Source organism: Plectropomus leopardus, chromosome 11, assembly GCF_008729295.1.
Source record: "Plectropomus leopardus isolate mb chromosome 11, YSFRI_Pleo_2.0, whole genome shotgun sequence".
Lineage (NCBI taxonomy): Eukaryota > Metazoa > Chordata > Actinopteri > Perciformes > Serranidae > Plectropomus > Plectropomus leopardus.
In genome coordinates this window covers 29,667,147-29,689,274 of record NC_056473.1, presented here as the reverse complement: position 1 = coordinate 29,689,274, position 22,128 = coordinate 29,667,147, and the positions used below count along the sequence as shown (strand labels likewise).

The 22,128-nt window shown below is 39.4% G+C and overlaps 2 protein-coding genes across 2 annotated transcripts; both read left to right on the top strand.

Annotated features, from left to right (window-relative positions):
• The first annotated feature begins 290 nt into the window (after positions 1-290).
• On the top strand, positions 291-8,434 carry LOC121950403 (DEP domain-containing protein 7-like). Its single transcript, XM_042496391.1, is given in 13 exon segments — positions 291-495; positions 1,434-1,613; positions 1,752-1,893; positions 1,993-2,082; positions 3,281-3,465; positions 3,622-3,823; positions 4,187-4,332; positions 5,155-5,316; positions 5,501-5,643; positions 6,447-6,572; positions 7,078-7,153; positions 8,113-8,171; positions 8,173-8,434. Coding segments are annotated over 13 exon segments (1,731 nt in total). The 5' UTR covers positions 291-428; the 3' UTR covers positions 8,326-8,434.
• Positions 8,435-9,528: 1,094 nt separating this feature from the next.
• Positions 9,529-21,979, top strand: tcp11l1 (t-complex 11, testis-specific-like 1). Its single transcript, XM_042496121.1, has 10 exons — positions 9,529-9,595; positions 11,025-11,166; positions 14,065-14,199; positions 14,283-14,403; positions 15,551-15,771; positions 16,571-16,707; positions 17,355-17,530; positions 18,691-18,872; positions 20,660-20,832; positions 20,936-21,979. Exons 1-10 carry the CDS (start codon positions 9,529-9,531, stop codon positions 21,157-21,159), a joined length of 1,578 nt encoding a protein of 525 aa, XP_042352055.1. The 3' UTR covers positions 21,160-21,979.
• The last annotated feature ends 149 nt before the right edge of the window (positions 21,980-22,128 follow it).

The window sequence follows — 22,128 nt, the reverse complement described above, 5'->3', positions numbered from 1 at the left end:
GTTATTTGTCTCTGTGGGTAAAGAAAAAACCCATTTGGCCCACATTGGTGCTCATATCCCTAAATGTGTCCATCCATTTCCTCGCCATTGATATTCTATATTCTTAGTAATTCAGTTCAAATAAAATGACTTTATTGACATAACCATATTGAATCAGTATTGTTTCAGTGGTTGATATGAATATAATAGTGACCCTACATGAAGGCCAGGTAGCATTTGACTCCTTTGTCAGAGAGCTGAGGTCAGGATCATGTGATTTAGCCATTGCTGCCATCTGCAGGTTAGATATTAAGATTGCACACATACAAAAGCAGTTTCTGCTTGGACGTGCTTTGTTTCTCTGGCTGCTTTCTCCTGTTTGTTTAAACACCTGCCTGTTATCAACTAAAGACGTACCTTTTCTGCTGCTTTTCTTTCACTTTGGAGACATGGCGTCGATAAAAGAAAGAGCCGCGGCGTTAAACCTCGCAGACAAATTGTGTGTGCGTCCACAAGGTAAGTTAATCAAGCATGCATTTCAACGAGGTGGTGCACCCTGTGCAGCTCATGGAGGGCTGTTCGTGTGCCCTCCATGAGCTGCAGATTATTTCATTGTGGCCTGGCCAGCTTTGGTATTCTGGGCACTCTCAAAAAGTTGTTGTTTTTAATGCTCACTGATTAAAAATCTGACTTTAGACTTAGTTTTCCTAAATCTGTCCTACAGTAGTTTTCCCTCTTATTTATGCTTTGTTATCTCTCAAATTTGTCTTAATCCTTTGAAAACCTGAGGAAATTGGCTTGGTTTCTTTAAGTAACACATGAAAACATGGTAGGAAGGTAAGTTAACAAGAAATGGCCCCAAAAATTAGGAAGAAGAAAGTAAAAACTTACAAGAAAATTAAAACCTTAAAACAAGCAACACACATAATAGCAATACATGGATCAAAAGATTAAAAAAAAGAAACAAGAAAGTGACCTTTGAAAGTGATAAAAAATAAAATAAAATATCTTTTTTTCTTAGTTTTCTGTACATTTTGTCATTTTTGCTTTTTTGTTTTGTGTTGTGTTGTTTTGTTTTTGTTTGTTTTTTTAAGTAATGGATAATAATCTCACCACAGTTTATATTCAAGTAATTGCCTTTTCCTATTTATTTATTTATTTATTTATTTTACTTATTTATTTTTGCAGTTTGCTGGACATTTCTTGCCTAGTTGCTCAATGCCTTTTTCCCAAGTTTTCAAAACAGATCTGACCAATAATCTTTGGTTTCAGAGGTTTGAATGCTTGTGAAAGTCATCTTAATGCAGCACAACAAAAATGTTGTCAATCTAGTTTGTAAAAGGTAAAACTACCCTCTATTTATCTGTACTCCAACCCTGCACATTTTATCTGTAAAATATGACAATATGGATTCAGTTTGATGTCCTTTGATTTTCTCTGTGCCTGTCTCTCAGCTCATGGAGCGACCAGTAAACCGGTCCAGTCCTCCTCCATGTGGAGCAGCCTCATCTCCCACCTCCGGTCCTCTGTGACAGTGAAGTGCCGACGAGTCCACCTCAGATCTCGCGGCGAGTGTTTCCTCGGCTCAGAGGCTGTAGATGTGGTGGCAGAACACATCAGCTGTGTCACTGAAGGTGTGTATCTGTTGGACAGTGGATTTTATATATGGTAGCATTCTGTATTCTCAGATTTTGCATCAAATAATTTGGTGGATTTTACAATCTATTGTTTTATTTCTGAATCAAAAGACATGTGCTTGGTTAAACTTAAAGGTGCCGATGTGTCACGGGACAAGGTGGTGTGTGTGTGCCAGGCTCTGTTGGACTGTAATGTGTTTGAGGCAGTGGGTACCAAAGTTTTTGGAAAAGACAAGAAGCAGGATGTGTTTCAAGACAGCAAGAGTGCTCTTTACAGGTTATATACACGCAAACACACAGCCACCTGTGATGTCTAATGTCTATCTGTAATTGCTATGACTGTGAAAACAAGATGCCTGTTTTTTTTAACACACAGGTTTGTAGGTGTGAGTATTCCCTCGGTGGAGGAGTTGGAAAGAGGTGTGAAGGGGATCCAAAGACTGTTCTGCAGTGCTTCTTCAGACAGGTACTTAATCTTTCTTTTGTTTTTTTAATGGCATACATTACATAAACTGAGTCATCAGTTTATTAGTTACACCCACATTTAAGAAAAACATATATATAATGCAGACAAGGAAATTTTATGATGCATCCTTTTCCAAATGGCGTGACAGGTGACCGCCTCAGCTGAGATGCAATGCTCACTGCTGATCTAGCAAAAAAAAGAATGCTTACGTTTGTGCGGCAATGCGGTTAGCTGGTGTAGTTCGGTAGAAAGAAAATAGCTCCTTCATGAAACTGCTCACAAAAAGGTCTGTGGATTATGTTGAGTAACCGTGAAATGATTTCTGGAAAAAGACATTGCTGTTAAGTTTTTCAGATGAATTTTGGGCGTGTTGAACACCACATGCTGAGAGCCATTTGGTTCCATTATACTGGAGAGAAGGCAGACATCTCTACGGGCCGATATCTCCATTACGCAGCAACTGACACCAAAACAATCTAGATTAATAAAAAGCTCCACAGGAAAGGGGACAAATATGTTGTTTGTTTTTTGTTTGTTTTTTTTTTTTTGGGATAAAACGATTCCTTTAAACAGTCCTATTCGTCGATTTAGCACAGTTTCTACTATGGTTTAATACAAGCATTTACTGTATATTAACCCTCTGAAACCTGATAGCATTTTCTTTATTTCTCTTCAAAACATGGGAACAATGCAGTGAGCAACTTAAAAAGAAATGTACCAAAAATTTAAAAAGAAAAAAGAAAAATGCATAAAAGAAAATCACCTAAAAACACAGAAAAAAGAAAAGTCAAAAAAGTGCTTCTATAATAATTCTAAAATATATAATTATTAACATTATAAATACAGTGTTTTGGACATTTTCCCCCAGCTATTTCAAAAATTTAGTTTGTAGATCTACTATTTTCTTGCAATTTTCAGAGCATTTCTTTATATTTTTAATTGCTTCTTTTCACCCCAAGAAGACAGCGAACCAATTTGCACAGAGTTCGAAGGTTTAAGTACTTGTGATGGGGTCTGAATGCAGCTCAAGAAAAATGATGTCGATCCAGGCTTCCAAGGCTTCAAGGGAGAGGAAAAAAAGAGATTTTTTTTCTTTTCATAGCATGTGTCCTTTCACCTAACCTGTGCTAAAATTCACAAAGTACTTTTCGACATGTCACCAGCGTGAGCTCTCAGCTGTCTCTGCTTGGCCTTCCAGGCAGGAAGAGCAGACGCGTCCCACTGACTTACATGTTGAGATGTCCACCCCCGTCAAACTTACTCAGATCACCCCTGTGGCCAACCAGCTGGACACTCCTGCCACTGCCCGTCTGTCAGCGGAGCCTCTGGTGGACAGTCTGAGTCCCAGCAAAGTGCAGACAGACACTGCGTTACCACAATCATGTAAGACACTAGAATTTGGTGGTCAAAGGTCAAACATGTTCTTGTCCATAACTGAAGAATTCAAAGACTAATTAAGTAAAGCACTGGCAGACAACCAAAGAACTATAAAACTGCGAATCTTAGTTTGTTTTTTTGTTGTCTTGCGTCCCTCCCCAGTGGTAGCCGAAGTGTGGCAGGAGCAGACGCTGCTCCGGCTTTTAAACCTGGTGGAGCTCCCCCTGTTGGAGGGGGTGCTTCAGTGCAGCCAGACCCCGTCCCCTCCTCCTCCGTTACACCCGCTGGCTCACAGTAACCCAGACCTGATCTACAGCAGCAACCACCTGGACAGAAAGATCCTCAAGGCCTTCAGGGACTCTCAGTATGTGTGGCTTTAAAAAATAATTTACTACTTACTTAAATGATCTAAGATGCAACACAGCATGTGGCAGATGTGACTGCATATTAAAATTGTATGTACTTCTGAATCCAGACTCAGATTAAAAAAGCCTGCCTGCATTTTATGTTATCAGTAAGTTAAACAATCAAAATAATATAAGACAGAACCAGGCTTTTTGGTCTTTATGCTAAGATAAGCTAACTGGCTGCTCTTCATATTTACAGTACAGACGTGAATAGTATCGACCTTCTAAATTGAATATATGGTAATATATTGTGTATATTACCATATAGTGTCTTACTGTAATGGAATAAAAATGGGCTTGTATTCCTCCTCATACATCAGGGAGGATGAGTGGCTTTGTGCGGCTCTGGACTGTCTAGACTTCCTCCCTGATCAGCCAGTGGTGGCGCTGAGCAGGGAGCTGCCGTTCCCGCAGGATCAGGACAGCTGTGAGCCAGAGGCAGCTGGTAGCAGTTCATCAGATGGAGGCAAGTACTTGGATGAGGATTAAAATAGGAGAGGCTAGTGCGATAATATGTCCCAAATCTGGCCCCCAATAGGGTACAAAGTGGTCCCCCAAACATTTTTTAATTCACGCTGAAAATGAAGTGATTCATGCTAGAAATTGTTTTGGTACTTTCAGTGTAATAAGGTGCCAGAGTGTATTAAACAGCATTAATATAGAGCTTGTTTATAAAAAAGAAAGTGCCAGTAGAGGATCCCCCACACCCTTAGACAGAGGTCCTTGCTAAGCCCCTAATGTAAAAATCCTAAAAACATCCTAAAATCCTAGAAAGGTCCAAAAATCCTAGAAATGTACTAAAATCCTGAAAACATCCTAAAATCTTAGAAATGTGCTTAAATGCTAGAAATGTCCTAAAATCTTAAAAAGGTGGTAAAATCCTAGAAACATCCAAAAATCTGAGAAATGTCCTAAAATCAGAGAAATGTCCCAAAATCCTAGAAACGTCCTTAAATCCTAGAAATCTGCTGAAATCCTTGAAACGTCCAAAAGTTCTAGAAATGTGCTAAAATCCTAGAAATGGCCTAACATTTTAGAAACATCCTAAAATTGTGGCCTCTAAGCAAAGCAAGTTGAGTATCCCTGTGCTGGTGCTACTACCTGATTTGGTGTCACTCTTAAGTACAATATCTGTATGTTCGTATACTTTATACTCAGGTCAGCTCCATAGAAGCTTTTGTTATTGACTGTGTGTCAGGTTTGTGTAGAAAGCTGCAGCTGCTGCTGTTAATAATATTACAGTGTAAATGTCCATTTTTGAGTTTCTGGCTGTTTGTGTCCATACCAGTCAACGCCGGTGATGAGCTGCCTCGTCTCTCTCCGAGTGGTTTGTCCCAGTGTAAGCTGCTGCTGTACGGGACTCTGGTGAAACACTACAGCCACACAGACAGACCTCCGCTGCTGCCTCAGCACATGACTGACATCTTAGCAGCCATCACTGACCTGCTGGGTGAGAGCTAGGAGTGTGACAAACGGTGGTTTCTCATTAGAAAAGTTGACTTTGTCACTTTAGGTTCACATTGTCCTTGTTAAAAAATGACCCAGGAGTCGAAATGAAGCCCGTGTTTCTACCCGAGTTGTTCAACTTAAATTTCGACAATCTCACTTACATTTGTGTGTCTCTTCCCTCCCAGTGAATGCTAAGTTGGACACGTGTCTTGAGGCTCTGCAGTTGTGTCTGAAGCTGCTGCCCTCTGCCTGCAGAGACGAGCTGCGCAGGCTGCTGACTTTCATGGCTCTGGCAGCCGACCCGCAAGGGATAAAGCTGGAGAAGGAGGTAAGATCTGGTGACTGAATCATGTGTTGAATTATGCAGTTTGAAAATGTCCAAGAAAAACATTTTAAGTCATCACCTGGACACTGTCCTTAAATAGAGACAAGCTATGTACGGTCATGAAAAACCTGGAAAAGTCATGGGATTTGCAAATAGCAATTTCCAGGAATGGTAAAGCTTTGGAAAACCATATATACCCTGAAAGTTTTGGAAAAGTAATGGAATTTGGTTTAATAAACCTGTCTCATGACACATGATGTGTTCGTGGGTGGTCTGAAATTTGAAAATCCAAAGATAATTTCTGTATTTACATTCTCTGGCTGTGATAAATGGTGAAAAAAGGGAATTTTTCCTTGGAAAATCATCAAGAAAATATGCCACAGTCCACAGGCATGTTCAGCAGTAAAATAACTACAAATTATAGCTATTTAAAGTTGCATGCTCCTCCCCAGTGCTTAAAGAATTATTTGACATGCCTCCCCCTTTTTTCACAGCCCTCTCCCCTCTCATAAATAACAAACAGTCCTTATTTTATTGCTAAATATTCAGTCATAATCCTGTTCTGAATTCATTATTTTTTAAATAATATTTATTTTAAAAAGTAATACATACCAATGAAAAAGTACTTTCAAGGAGTATCTTTGGTCTTTTCAGAGAATGTATTTTTCCTCAAAGTCATGGAAATGTATTGGTAAAAATGTGTATGAGGAGTGAGAGGCAGGTAAAAAAAAAAAAAGAGGGCTTGAATGAACCGCCTGTATTTTTTTCTGTAATTTGACATTTGAGATGTGCTGTTGAACATGCAGATGGAGAACAGACAGGCGGTGAAGAAGTCTCTCTTCAGGGCGATCCTCCACAGCAGAGTTCTTCCAAAGGAGAAAGAGGAGCTGATGGTGGTCTTCATGCTCAGCAACATAACGGAAATTTTTAAGGCAAGGGGATGTCAGAATAGGCTCTTATTATGATTTTGTATGTTTTATATGTCATCAGGATCTCTCAGACTGGACAAAGCTCCCCCATAGTCACAAAAGCCAAATTATACAGTTGTTTTCAAAGTAATACTACTTGTGCTTACCAGATAAAATCAATACCAAGACTCACATGTTTTACCACTTATTACATTTAGGCCAATAAAAATGTGGACATCATGAACTCCTTCTCAAACTGCAATCCAGAGTCTGGCCCTAATAATTGTTTCCAAAAGGTCAACCCAGAGTTTGCTTTGTTTGTTTGAGCTTTGACATTTATTGCTGCTGTAACTCAGTGTTGTGTAAACAAATTGCCTAAATTGATCTGTGAAATATAGTTTAGAAAATGCTGCCCCAGACATTTGTGTTTAGAGAAAAGTGGGAACTCGACTGGCAGTTTCAACTGTTATTTCATCCACAAACCATTTTCTGCTCTCTAATAATTTCAACTTCATTCTCTTTGTTCCAGATACCAGGAGCTCTGCACAAAGGAGTGAGTGACAAGCTGGCCGGCCTCGTACACGGGAAGCAGCCTGACGTAACCGGTAAATGACTGTTTATGAGTGTTAATCCAGCAGCAGAGTCCAACACAAACACTTTGATAATCGAAAGATCAAAACATCATTCTGCTCTAAAAGTCAGAGTAGATGACTGGATATTTTTACCATCTCACTGGGTTTTATTTGTTGCTGTGCAGCTGCAGAGACTGATATGACATCCATTAAAATAACACTTTTCACCATATGCTCTAATTCACATTAACATAATGTCAAGACTAATTAGTTTGATTTTCTGCAAAAACATGGGAAAGAAGGCAATGAGCAACTTAAGACATGGCACAAAAATTAGCAAGAAATTAATAAATATAACAAAATGAACTGAAAAAGGGTATATATATATATATATATATATATTTAATTTATTTATTTTAAACACTTTTTAATATGTAATTATAATAATTATGAATGTAGTTTTTTTGGACGTTTTTTCTTTAAAAAATCCCCTTTAATAATAATAATAATAATAATTTTCAGGTCTTCCTCCTCGTCACCTTTTATTAAGTTCTTGCATTTGTGGGACATTTCTCGCCAAGTTACTCACTGCCTTTTCACCCATGTTTTACAAAGAAATCAAACCAATTTTCTCAGGTTTCAAAGACACACAAAAACTGATTTCTCAAGTTTCAAGGGGTTAAATAAACAGTCATTTTAAACACTTAAAGTTATTAAAAAAGTCAACAGACACATAATAAAGCCCACTAAAACTGTTGTGGTTTGTCTTTCCGCTGGTCCAACAATCACCAACTCTGGTTTGATTGAAATAAATCCTTAATTCACCCAGTGAGAACTGAAAATGTTCTGGCTTTATACACGCTAAAATCAGTATTTATTTGAATGGATTTGTGTAAATGTCAACAGCTATTTCTGTTGCCTGAATAATTCACAATGTGGCAAACAGTTAGGTTTCCTCCCTTATAATACTTTTTATTTTATTTTTCCTTCAGGCTCTACGTTCTGTCAGCAGGTCCCCAGCAGGACTTTTGCTGACTCCACAAAAGAAAACAACCAATCAGGAACTGTGGGCTCTGCTGAAGAGCATCCACCTGGACACCAAGATCTCAGCCAAGGAGAGAAAACGCCTCCTGGGACAGTTTTATCAAGCCCACCCAGAGATATTTAACCAGTACTTTGGTGAATTTGCAGTTAGTGTGTTGTAGTTTTGTGAAAACAATCATACAGGCACCTTATCTTATCTGTTTCTCTCTCTTTTACAGTCTGATTTTGCCTTTTACATTTATTTTGCTTGTTGGACACAAGTTAACTGTGATAAATTTGTGATGGACAGTAAATCTAAGTTGATATTGTAAAAACATCCTCTAACATGTGGTTACACTTAATGTGTGTTTTTGCTTTAATATTAAACAAAATAAATAAACTTGACATATTCTTGGTCATGTTTCTCTTGAGTATTAAGAACTTACACTACATTTCTTGATTTATGCAACATGTACTGTATGTGTGTATTTTTGCTATGAGTGTGAAGGTAAATGCAAAACAAATGGAATAGAGGTGAGGAGAGTTCATCATTTTTGAAAATGGTGGACTGTTAAAAACACCGGTGGTTGCTGAATATTGTACACATCTGAAATTAAAAGCTGAAGGGAAAAAAAGAAATTTACAGTTATTTTCCGTACACCGGTAAGACTTTCCTGGCCACATTTGATGCTTGAATCGTATGAAACATCTAAAGGGGACATGGGGGAGATTAAAAAAATAGATGATGGAGAAAAATTTAATCCCTTAAAACTTTTGGATTCTCCCAAGAGCTACTTTTTTCCACAATCAATTTATTTTCATCACCTATTTTTCCCCCCATCTAATCTTTTCTCCATCTATTTTTTTCATCATCTATTTTTTTCTCCATCTAATTTCTTTTATTTACCATTTAATTTTCCAGCATCATTTTTTCACCATTTATTTTTTCCACTATCTGTTTAAAAAAACAAAATTACACCACACATTTTTTCCATCTATTTTTTATTTTTTTCCCCACCATAATTTTTTTTCTACCATCATTTTCTTTCTACCATTTATTTTTCTCACCAGCATTTTTTTCTATCATCTATTTTTTCACCATAGGTTTTTTATCCCTAGCAGCATATCTTTTTCACCGTTGAATTTTATTCCACCATGTAGATATTTTTTTTTCACTTTTTTTTTTTTTTTGGCCCACCATCTATTTCTCTCACCATCATTTTTTTCACTAGTTTTTTCCAGAACAGTCGAATTTTATTCCACTTTTTTTTTTTTTTTGGTCCACGATCTATATATTTATTAATTTTTGGGCTCCATGTGTCTTTATCATAGCACATCCAAAATTTTGTGCGCGCGCGTGCGGGAGTGGGCTCGACTGCTACGTCATGTTAGCCCCACCCAGTACCGAAGAGTCCGTCAGCCAGCGGCGCCCCATCAGAGGAAGGCTGCGACGTGAACAAACTGGAGATTTTTTTAGGATGAAACAAAGCCTTCCCTTTGTTGAAGACGGTGTCCGGCAGTGGTGAAGTTGTGAATACATCTTAAACAGAGATAATTTCTCTATGGCGGGTTATGACTGAGTAGCTGTGTCACAGGGCTTTGTTGTTGTTGTTGACAGAAAGCTAACGGTAGATAAGTTGAGCTCCACAGCTAACCCGTCTGTTTCCTCGGAGCCGCGGCAGCAAGGTTAGTAACGTTACTGTAAACACGAGTGTAATGACACACCACAGGAGCACGAGGCTTTGTTCTGTTTACCTCTGTCGTGGTCTGTCAGTTTAGCGTCGCGCAGACTCCCCCTCCCCTCCTCTCTGAGTCTAGGTGATGTCATCATCTGTAGATCACAACAAAAAAACCTGCATCTCTCCTCGTGTCCTGTAAACATGAAACACCATCACTTCACAAATGCTTTGTATCGATGCAGCAATACTGCATTATTAACTAGAAAAATCACGAACAAACTCGCCCAACATACAGCAGGGATACTCAACTTGCTTTTCTTTGGGGCCACTTTTGCAAAATGACAGGAGGCCACGGCAGGGGCACCTGCACCAGCCCCAGTTTTTAGGATTTTAGGATTATTGGGACATTTTATTGGATTTTAGCACATTTCTAGGATTTAAGGTCATTAGTTTGATTTTAGGGTGTTTCTCTGATTTAATGGACATTTCTCAGATTTTAGGATTTTTCTAGGATTTTAGGACATTTCTTGTAATTTTGGATGTTTCTTGGGTTTTAGCACGTTTCTGTGATTTACAGTCAATTCATGGATATTGAGACTTTTCTCTGATTTAACAGGCCTTTCTCGGATTTTGGGATTTTCCTAGGATTTTGGGACATTTCTTTGTATTTTGGCTGTTTCTTGGATTTTAGAACATTTTTAGGATTTTAGGACATTTCTGGATTTGGGGACATTTCTAGGATTTAAAGTAGTTTTTTGGATTTTGGGACGTTTCTCTGATTTAACAGGCATTTCTTCAAATTTTGGATGTTTCTTGGATTTTAGAATGTTTCTAAGATTTTTAGGACACTTCTAGGAGTTTTTAGGACATTAGGGACTTAGCAATGACCTCTGTCAGTGGCGAGAAATCCCGCGTTGGCACTTTTTTTGATAAAACAAGGTCTAATTTGATGCCACGTTATGCATTCCGGCACCTTATGTATACTAAAAGTACAAAAACAATTGCCAGTGTGAATCACTTTATTTTTATTGTGAATTAAAAAAATGGTTGGGGGGCCACTTGGCAATCTATTGGGGGTCAGATTTGGCCCACAGGCCACAAATTGAGTATCGCAGCATCATATATGTTACAGACTTTCAGCATTTTATAGAATGCATCTTCATTGCAATTGTTGACATTGAATGTTATCTTGCTGACTTTAGCATGCCAAAAGGAGGGAGACCACCGTGAGGGTGAAGGAGACAAGGAGTCAAAGGAGGAGAGGACGCAGGATGCTCCAGAGGAGGCAGTGAGGAAGAGAGTCCGTGCAAATACTCCAAGCCCGCACAGGGGGAACACTCCTCAAAGGGTGAGAAACTTTTAGATTTCAGACGGGAACTCCAGCTGGACTGATTAAAAACAGAGAGCATGTGTTTTTAATCCTAGTTTCATTTGAGTAAAGGAAGAAACATTCCAAGAGAAAGTCCAATCAGATTAAGAAATTCAATATTTGCTCATAAAGATATTGTCAAGGTGACCAGCATCCTGGATCAACAGAGCACAACTCATGTTGGACAACTGTGGTTTAGGACGTCAAAAGCTCCTGCTGAAAGTGGCCTCAGTGAATTTAGACCAGGACGTACAGTACAAAGCTTTTTCAGTTCTTGGCTTTAGTTTGGATCCATCTGCTCTCCATCACGTACTGCAGGGATACTCAATTAGCTTTGCTCTGGGGCCACTTTTGCAAAATGACTGAAAGCCAGGGGCCAGTCACAAATCACAGCAGCCCCATATGTTTCTGGGCTCTGAAATTTTAGGATGTTTCTTGGATTTTAGGACATTTCAAGGATTATAGGACGTTTCTGGAATTTTAGAAAATTTCCTAGGGATACTTTAAGGATAATTTCCACTTTTTGTGTGTGTGTGTGTGTTTGTTGGGGGGGGGGGTTATTTCTAGGATTTTAGGACATTTCTTGGATTTTTTTTGGCCGTTTCAGATTTTAGCACATTTCAAAGATTTTTTTGGACATTTCTAGGAATAAAGATTTTTGGACATTTATAGAGTTTTAAAGAGTTTTAGGACAGTTCTTGGATTTTAGGACATTAGGGGTTTAGATGGACCTCTGTCAGGGGGTGCAGGGGATCCTACACTTGCACTTTTTTCGATAAAAAAGCTGTACTTTGTCGCTGCTTTATGCACTCTGGCACCTTATGTATATTGGAAGTACAAAAATAGTTCCCAATTTGAATCACTTTATTTTTTTTGTGAATTAGAAAATGGTTGGCGGGGCCACCTGGCATCCTGTCTGGGGCCAGATTTGGCCTGCAGCCCTACCTTGAGTATCACTGATATTCTGTAATGGCTCAGCTCAGTTCTTCAGTCTCCTCGGTTCTTTATTAGCACAAACTTGTGTTTTTACATGTGATCACAAACAACCCTCCTTTTGTACCGAGGGAAAGAAATATTCATGGTCTTGTGAAGTGAATTATCCGGCCTCATAAGCATGTTCCCTCAGGCAAATAAACTCTTCCTGATGTCTGCAGTGCTCGCCTGTCTTAACTCTTTCTATCTCCTCACCATGCCCCCACTATAACCTGACAGCTGATATGGACCAGTTTGGTGTGGCTATATATACAGTCATCACATTGCTATTAGTAAAGCAGTTTGCAGTGTTTGTGAGAAACTTCATCACGTGGGTGAAAATGTAGATTTTGTGATCTCGAACATCTGTGGTTCATCACTGTTTCTCTGTCATATTCACAGTCACTATATGGCTTTTTGCAGTTTACAGTAAAGTGATTATTAGTTTTGTTTGCATCATTTCTAGCTGTGGCCATGGTTTTAGGAATGGTTGCTTGATTGTTATAGCTTAACACTGCAAATATAAAGTACTTTAAACGGGATGTTTGTAATATACTGTGTTATGTCCGACACAAAAAATCAAACACTTAACACTGTACACCCTCCAAAGTGAAAATCCCTGTCCATAAGATCTGCTATGTTCAGACATCAACTGCAGCTTTCTTAGCCTTATCCTAACTGAGGCTAAGAGAGCTGAAGTTCATGTCAGACAATTTTCAATGAATTATTCAAAAAGAGCAACTATTTCTGCAATTTTTACTTGCTACTGCAATTTAATTGCAAGAAAAAGAAGTCCAAAAACACTGCAACATGCATCACAATTCTCATGTCTCTTCACTGGCAACATCGTAGGCCTGATTGTGTTTTTGTGTTGTCTGTACTTCCATCTCATTTTTGTTAACACAACATACTTGGACTTAACAATGGACTGATTAGATTTTGGTGCTTAAAGGTCACTGTGACCTCACAAAACATGAACATACATTCATCGTAAAGAAAATGACACAAATAGTAGATGCACTTAGTAGAATATGATGACAAAGTGATGACATTTTGCATCCAAAAGGTCAAAGTGTGACACTGTGACATTATAATGCTCTGCAAAAAAAAAAAAAAAAAAAAAAAGCACGTTTCTGGCCATTATTCCATGTCACAACACAGTAAAAAAAAAAGGGGACACTGAATTGTTGACACTTGTGTTCCCATCCTGAAAATGTGATGATTGTATGGATCAGTGAAACCAACTCTGGCCCCCAGTAGTGTGCTGGGTGGCCCCCCAACCATCTTCTAATTAATAATAAAAATAAAGTGATTCACACTGGGAATTGTTTTTGTACTTTTAGTATACATAAGGTGCCAGAGTGCATAAAACAGCATCAAAATGGAGCTTGTTTATCAAAAAAGTACCAGTGGAGGATCCCCTGCACTCCCTGACAGAGATCCTTGTTAAGCCCCTGATGTGTGGCGATAAGTTTAGTTTCACTGGTATAGTGCTAAATAGATAACCACATGACAATGTGACTTCTTGCTCATGTTTCTCTTCTTGTTCTCACCTCTTGCTCAGTTTTAAATTGGATTATCCTTTAGGTGTAAGAATAGAAACTTCACTTGATGGCAGGTATGCTAAACAGAGTGCTTTGTAGATACACTGAAGGATCACTTGAAGGGATTAATACAACTTGTAGTTGTTGCGTACCTGCTTTCACGACAGTCACGCTAAATCCACTTGGAAGTAAGAGATAATGCACTCTGTTTGCAAATGAGTCCGAATGCAATTTGTTGGGAGGGAAATAGCGTTATTTCTTCTCTACAAAAGTTCTGTTTGATAACTTTGGGAAGAAAGTACACTCTGATGTGTAATTCTTTTCAACTAAAATCATTTAAAGATGCATTTCCCTCACAGCCAGCCCCCCCAGGTTTGTCTCTGTGGAGGAGCTGATGGAGACGGCTAAAGGAGTCACCAACATGGCTCTGGCTCATGAGATAATGGTCAACCACGCTTTTCAAGTCAAACCTGCAGAGCTTCCTGAGGGGAGGTGAGAGTTGAATCACATACAGTAACTGACCTTGAAGTCTGTCTTGCTGTAGAAGTAAACGTCCCCGCTGTGCCCCTGTACAGTTTGGAGCGCAGAGTGAAGGAGATTGTGCACAAGGCATTCTGGGATTGTTTGGAGGCTCAGTTAAAGGAGGATCCGCCGACGTACGGACACTCGATTAAACTGCTGGCTGAGATCAAAGAGGTGAGGCCGAGGTTATTCAGCAAACAAACCAAAACTCAGCAAATGCTTATTTTAGCTGCCACCTTCTCTCTTCAGAGATAATCCCACAGTTGTTTGTATTTTGAGAAGGTCATGGATGCTCGGTTTTACTATATGCCTACGGATCATACAATATTTATCCCTTAAAGCCTCTGGGAACCCAAATCACCAAAAACTTTATTAATATATGTCATTTGAAATATTGTCATTTTAAGTTTTTCACTTTTCTGAAGCTGGGTTGATTTGGGCTTGGTTATCCCTGATCCGTATCACGTAATATGGATAAAGCCAATAAAAATTCAAAGTCCGGTGCCAGTTGATACTAATTTACATGCCAAAGTTCAATCCCTCAACGTTCCTTTCGATAACAATTCAGAAATACTCGAAGTGGACTGTTGGTAAATTCGGAGCGCTGTTGAAATGTACCATTCGGTTATCTAGGGCATCGCACTCTGGGATGTCAGAACGCGCTCTAGGAACTCTGTCGGGGGAGACGGACGGTTTAATGAACTTAAAGCCCGGGGTTTAAGTGAGTTTGTCACATCACAGAAAGATGTGTTATTAAACACCTTACCAAATTTGAATGACCAAAAAAATCGCCATTATGTAAAAGGTCTCAAAATCATGAAAAATGCACAGTATTCTCTGATCTGAAACGCTGGGGGGGTTTCTGCCGGAGGAGCGGAGGCCACGCCCAATCGTGGGACTATGCTAATGATGCTTCTCGTTTTATACTGCTACGTTGTCAGGGGCGGAGTTATGCTGAGTATAGCTCCAGTGCATCATCGAGCTACGGTTTGAGGCCCACCCAGAAAATCTTTGAACCAGAAAATGATGAAAAATAGTTAAGATTTGTGTTGGAGTTTATTGTATTCCAAATTCAAAATTTCCACAGAAATGTTTTCATTTTTATTGTATATGCAAATCGGTTAGCAAATCGGTTTGCGGTCTGATTAAGTACTTATAATCTGTATCGGTATCAGTGTAGGTTTCGGCCCTGAGAAACTATTATGGGTCGACCCCTAATTCTTACTATTTCAAGCCACATTTCCAGAGACTTTAATTCTTTCGATCACTCTCTCTTTCCATTCCTGTCCGTCTGTAATCATCTATTTCCCTGCTCACTCAGACACTGCTGTCTTTCTTGCTGCCGGGCCACGGCCGTCTGCGCTCCCGTATCGAGGAGGTTCTCGACCTGCCTCTAATCCAGCAGCAGGCAGAGAACGGCGCGCTCGACATCAGTCAGCTGTCCCAATTTATTGTTGGGATGATGGGCTCGCTGTGCGCCCCCTGCAGAGATGACGACATCAATAAACTAAAGGAGATCACCGATGTTGTGCCACTGCTCAAGTAAGCCAAGAGACAAGAGAGAGACTGTTATTAGCCCTGCATGTCCCAGGCCTGAGTTTATTTTTAGATTATGTAATTTCATTCCAGTACATTATGGTGCAGAAGTCAGCTTGTTCTGGAGTGACTGTATAACAGAGGATGATAGACTTAAAGGGGAACACCACCTAAATTAGGAACACGTCCATGGCCTTGGAGAGTTCAATCGGTATTTGTGGTTCTTCTCTCTTGAAGCCAGAAACCAGAGAAATTAGTCTCAAACTTGTGACGTCATTGAGTATGAAGTTTGGAGATGCTCCATAGACAGTTTAGTTGTTAGATTTAGTTATTTAGTCAGATCTGCCCGTCAGACATATTCAGTAAACAAACATGAGTATTTCATGTCCGGAAAGGAGTCGGAGGAAGTGAATACTTATCAAATCCTACCACAGTCTTTACATTTATTTTTTTTTAAAAGATATATGTTTTAACATGACTATCCCAAGTTTCTGCCACAATATTCACCTTACACACCTCAATCTAATCAAACAAGAATTGACAAAAACAAGAACAGGTCAATCTGTATAAACACACACGCACATCAATACAGAAAAAAAATGTGACATGCAATGCATACAGTGTTGTACTGCAATGCTTCCAATTTTTCAGTAAGCATTGCAGTACAACACAACATACAAATACATTACAAAAGTAGCATATATACGTAAATAAAGGCATGTAAAGGCAGTGTCAGGGATGATGTAGTAGTATGATTGCTCACAGTTTAAAGTTTGGTGCTTTAATCCACCTTCCTCTCTCCCAGGGCGATATTCTCTGTGCTGGACTTGATGAAGGTGGACATGGCGAACTTTGCACTGACCAGCATCAGGCCTCATCTGATGCAACAGTCGGCTGAGTACGAGAGGAGCAAGTTCCAGGATTTCCTGGAGAAACACCCCAGTAGGGAATCTTTCTTCCATTAAACAAGTCATATTATATATATTATTCATGCTTTAAAAAATTGCATATTTGAGCATCTGTAGGTCGATCTAAGCCTGTATGCAGATGAAACACTCTGTAGATCACGTACAGATTTGCCTTGAGAAGTTGCTTGCACCTGAAAAATAGAACCATGGCCTATTTTTTACTTCTTTGTAGCATTGCAGTGATGCTGCAGCCATCCAATTATTGCGTACCTTAAAACAAAACCAGATGTTGTTTATGAAATTCAAATGAAATTTAGTGACAGCTTTGATTTGCTAGTAATGACTTTCTCAGAAGTCGTTCCCTCTATCTACTTCTGCTACTCTCGCCTCTAATTAAGCATCCTACATTTCTGTGTTGACATGTTTTATTAAACGAAAGACAGTAAAATCTTATTTTTTTTAATATTTGTACATTGTGAGAAACTGAAGTACATGTGCTTGACTTTGCATGCATAAATGATGAAACTTCATAGTTGAAGGAACTTTATGAATTTGGGCGACTTCTTCACAAAGCAGGCAAATGGATGGATGTTACATTGTCTTTGTTTCAGCATGCGAAGTGATAACAAGAATTCACTGTGTGCAGTAAAGCTGAAAAAAACGATATAATCCGTTCTTTAGATGCCTTAGACTACACTGAGAAGTGGCTTGAGGACACAGTGAGATGCCTGAGAGAAGCCGGGGCGGATGGTTCTTGTGCTGCGTCTGACCCTCCCTCACTCCTCCCCGTTAATGTCCATAATCACGCCTATCTACGCCTGCTGAGGTGGGACCACGCGTCCGACCCCTTCCCAGAGGTAGACACAACCGAGATTGCACTGTAGGGCCACTACAAGGTATCTTTTGTATGCCTCCTTTACATTTTTACACAGAACCAGTCAACGGCAGCATCACTCCGCTCCTGCGTGTGAGTACACGCTGCGACACAGCTTTGCAGAATAAAAAAGAGGTGTGACAGCCGTGACATGTAACACAACAGTGTGACAAACAAACACATCTGGAGCACTTTCTAAACAACAACAATGGCATTAACGTGTCAATAGCATAATTTACCTCCTCTGTTATACAGCAGTTAATCTTGTCTTTTGCTTTGAAGGTAAGGAGAAATAAAATATCATTATTTTCCCAGTTTGCAGACATTTACGGCCACTGTTCTGCTTCTTTGAAGCAGCCTTGAATTTCAACAGCTGCTTTTAAAATCTCCTGCGTTGTGGTCGTCAACATAATCCATAATCAAAACATCACACCTCCCCATCTGTGGTCATGTCTTTCCTGCTTTTACAGCGACCTCGGCTGCGTTCAGCCCCTACAAAACCTTGCAAAATGTATAGTCAAACAGAAATGTTGGTGCGTTTAACACGCAGTTGTGTCATGCAGGCGTGCTGCCTTTTAATAGGGCGGGGTCTAATTTAGTACAACTCAAAGGGACTTTACTAGTCTACATTTCCAAAGCAAGTGTGAAATAAAAAAAAAATTATAGTATTAGAATAAGTAAAGATATAACTTCATTTGTTTTTTTCATGTTGCTGCTGATTGGGTTTACCTCTGACACAACCACCAAATGGGAGAAAACATAACATAAGCCTGTTGCACACAGTTTCACACCTTTTTAAGGAAACCTGTCATTTAGTCTTGAAACCGTGGCAACATGGTGCTCACCATTTAGAGATTGAGTGTGCCCATCATTTCAGCGCCATTACTTCCTTCATTCACGGCTCAGAGGTGAGACATCTCTGCCCCCCTTTCCGTGATCAGACATTATATACAGAACAGCGAGGCAGCTTTAGTGGTGCGATGTTCCCACCTTGAACAGGCAGTGTAAATTCAGCCAGTCCTAAAGCCTGTCACTGTGACTCCCTGTCAGCTGTATGCCTTTTTAACACGTTCTGCCCCATGTGATTTTTTGTGTTTGGTCTCTTGTGTTTTAATCACATTTCTCCTCTTTTCATCTCTGTAGACGGTGTTGATGGATCAGGTTCGGTTCCAGGAGATGCAACAGGAGGTTGAGCAGTTAGTTCTGCTCTCCTCTTTGCTCCTCATCATCTACACTACCACAGGAGAGGCGATCTCAGGCCTGCCGGGGCTAATGGAGACTCTTAAAAACACTGTCAGTGTCATGCTTGCAGACATGCACACACCGTGAGTACCAGTGCTTTAACTGCCATAGCTTTATCTTGATGATTCAGACATCTTTGGGGTTTTCTACTCCCAGGATCCGATGACCTTTAAACCATACTGATTTGTATTTTTATATTACTTTAGATTAACTGACTACATGTGAGTGAGTCACTTGTAGTGAAGAATTCACAGTGAATTATCACCTGGCGGTTCCCCTCAGCTCTCAGGGAGTTTTGGTTTCGCAGCCTGCAGAATCTGCTTTTATCAGACTTGCTTCTAACTGCTGACACACAACATCAGCTGGTAAACATAATTCTGTAAGAATGAAAAATTAACAATCAAACAGTCATATTTTTCTTAGGAGTTATTGGGGACCAAAACAGATTTTAATAATCGACCATAACAAGTAAATATTACATTTGCCAAGTAGACGCACGATTCCAAATGCAAGTGTCTGCTGGATTTGTAAATTATGGTAGGCAAAAGAAGAAGGTGATGATGCATCCAAATTAAAAAATGGAATAACAAAAGTGTGTGAATTGAAAAATAGGGTAATAAATTATAAAGTGATTTGAAGTCCCTTTTTGAACCACGAGCAAATTGGCCTGATTTCTTTCACATTTATTGAAAGAAGGCAAAGGGTTATAAGAAATGACCCAAAAATTCACAAAAAATAAATAAAAAGTTTAAATAAAATTACTGAACATTAGCAAAAAAGAAAAAAAGGCAAGATAACTAAAATAGAAAATGACCTGAAAAAAGTGGTAAAAATAAATAATTATAAATAATATTTTTTTCAATAATTCCATTAAAATAATAACATAATTAAAATATTCTTCTACTACTACTACTACCTATTAATAATAATAAATAATAATATAATAATAATAATAATAAACTTGTTGTTACCTAATTTATATATAGAAATTATAAATACAGTTTTCTTGATATTTTCCCTAATTATTTGATATTTTTTAAACAGTTCTTCCTCTCTCTTGTTTTTTCTTTTTCTTTTTCTAGCTAATTTTTAGGTCAATTTTAGATTAATTTCATGCCAACTAGCTGTTTGCCTTTTTCACCATGTTTTTGAAAGAAATTAAACTAATTTGCTAATGTTTCATAACCTAAAATGATTGTGAAAGTCATCTGAACACAACACAAGAAAATGTATGTGGATCCAGGTTTCAAAGGGTTAAATTGTCTGCCATTCATTATTTACAACACCTAACTGACATCCATCCTTCACAGCAAGAAATGTTTTGTTGCTTCTGCCCAGGCTGTCAGTCAAGGACACGCCTGCTGACTAACTGCTCTTGTGTTTTTGGCTCTGAAAGGGAAACTTTTCCGCTTTTCAGCCAGCTATGTGTCTGTGCAGCGTGTGCAGATAAAAGATGCTTGGCTTCTTTCAGTGTTGCAGTTGCCCAAAGCTCCCCGCTCACCTGCCAGTGGGGGTCGGCAGCAGGTGTTCGCTCATGAGCTAGGGGCTCTAGAGAGCGGGGACTAATTTGCTCTGCTCATCCACCGGCTGTCACAGGGATGTTTTTTGTTTTAATTATCTGAATTAAATCACTCAATAATTTATCACTCTATTTTCATCAATTTTTAACCACTCAATTTTTCAGCTCACATGCATTTTTATCAATATATTTTACTTGCATCCTTCATAGTAAATAAACAACATGTCTTCTGACACGGTTTACACACAAACTGTTGATAAGTGACCAAAAAACAAAGAAAAAACAATGAATAGCTAGCGTCAGATTTACAAGTTGTTTTGCTTTATTTTATGTCTTCCTTCCTGTCCCAAGGTCTTTTAGTGCACAGGAGGCCTTAGCAACCCTCGGGGAGAAACTTTGTGTTGAGCTCAGTCAGTGTCTAAGCCAGCATGGCTACTCTCCGTTCTCAGCTGACCGAAAGAGCGCTCTAAAGGGACAAATCTCAGCTATCGTCCAGCCAGACAACACAATTCGCAAACTGATGGGTAAGAGCATTGACACGTGATGACGTAGCCGATAGTTTACGGTTGGCTGTGTTTTATAAACACTGACCGGGATCTCTTCTCCTCTCTTTTCCTGTCTTCCCAGAGTCTCGGGTTCAGAACTACCTCCTGGCTTCCCTGGAGTCCAGCCAACATAAGACTCCTCCTCCCCTGCCGGGAGGTCTGGCTCCAGTCAGCAGGGAGCTGAAGGAGCTCGCTGTTCGCTTCAGTCGCCTCATCAACTTCAACAAGCTGGTCTTCTCCCCATTCTACCAAAAAATTCTCCATAACATACTGACACCGGTAGAGAGTCCCGGCACAGAGACGTAAACATGAGTGATATGGAGAGTGCTCTGTAGTTTTGCAATTTTCCCCTCACTAGTAACAGTTAAGATTTAGAGAAACGAGTTGAGGAAGATCTGTATTCAGCGGCTAAAGCCAGCTCCCCCCGCCGAGTGTGCACCACAAACCACTGTAATCAAAAAATGCCGGCTGCCATCTCAGTTGCATTAACTCGCAGTGTTGCTTATTTGATAATCTCAGGCCTCACAACCATCCAGCCATCTGTCATTAAGTTGCCTTCAAGTATTACTAGCAGGGCTTGGTATCATTCGGATAGTTTGACATCCAAGCCAATGCAGTACTCGTGTTTTAGAACCAGTATTAAAACAATATTTAGCATTTAAAATATGATAAGGTGTGGGGTGCCCAGTAGCTCACCTGGTAGAGCTGGCACCCCATGTACAGAGGCTTCGAGTCTGAGTGCGGCCCTTTGCTGCATGTCACCCCCTCTCTCACCCCCTTTCATGCTTGCTGTCCTAAATAAAGGCCAAAAATAATCTTAAAAAAAATGATAAGGTGCAGTATAAAATTTGAAAAATCTATGATCTTAATCCTGACCTGCGATAGTCTGGCGACCTGTCCAGGGTGTACCCTGCCTCTTCCCCAATCCAGCCCCCCCCCATGACCCTTATGAGGACAAGCGGTTACGGACAATGAATGAAAGATTGATCTTAATTCTGAAAGAGGTTATCTTACTTAAAATTAGATAGGTCAGGTTTTTTGATGTGGGGTTGTAGGAGGTACTGCTGTGGATGGAGGTCAGCAACAAAACGCATTTTAGCCACCTAAAAAAAGCCCCCCCTAAAAGTTATCAATATAATTTTAAGTGTACACGATATATTTTTTGACACTTTGGTTTATTTTTTCCTTTTTTCAAGAAAACAAAGCATGAGGAAGATTGCCAGGCATTATGACAATCATCATATCTGGATAACAGACATACCATGTTATGAGCTG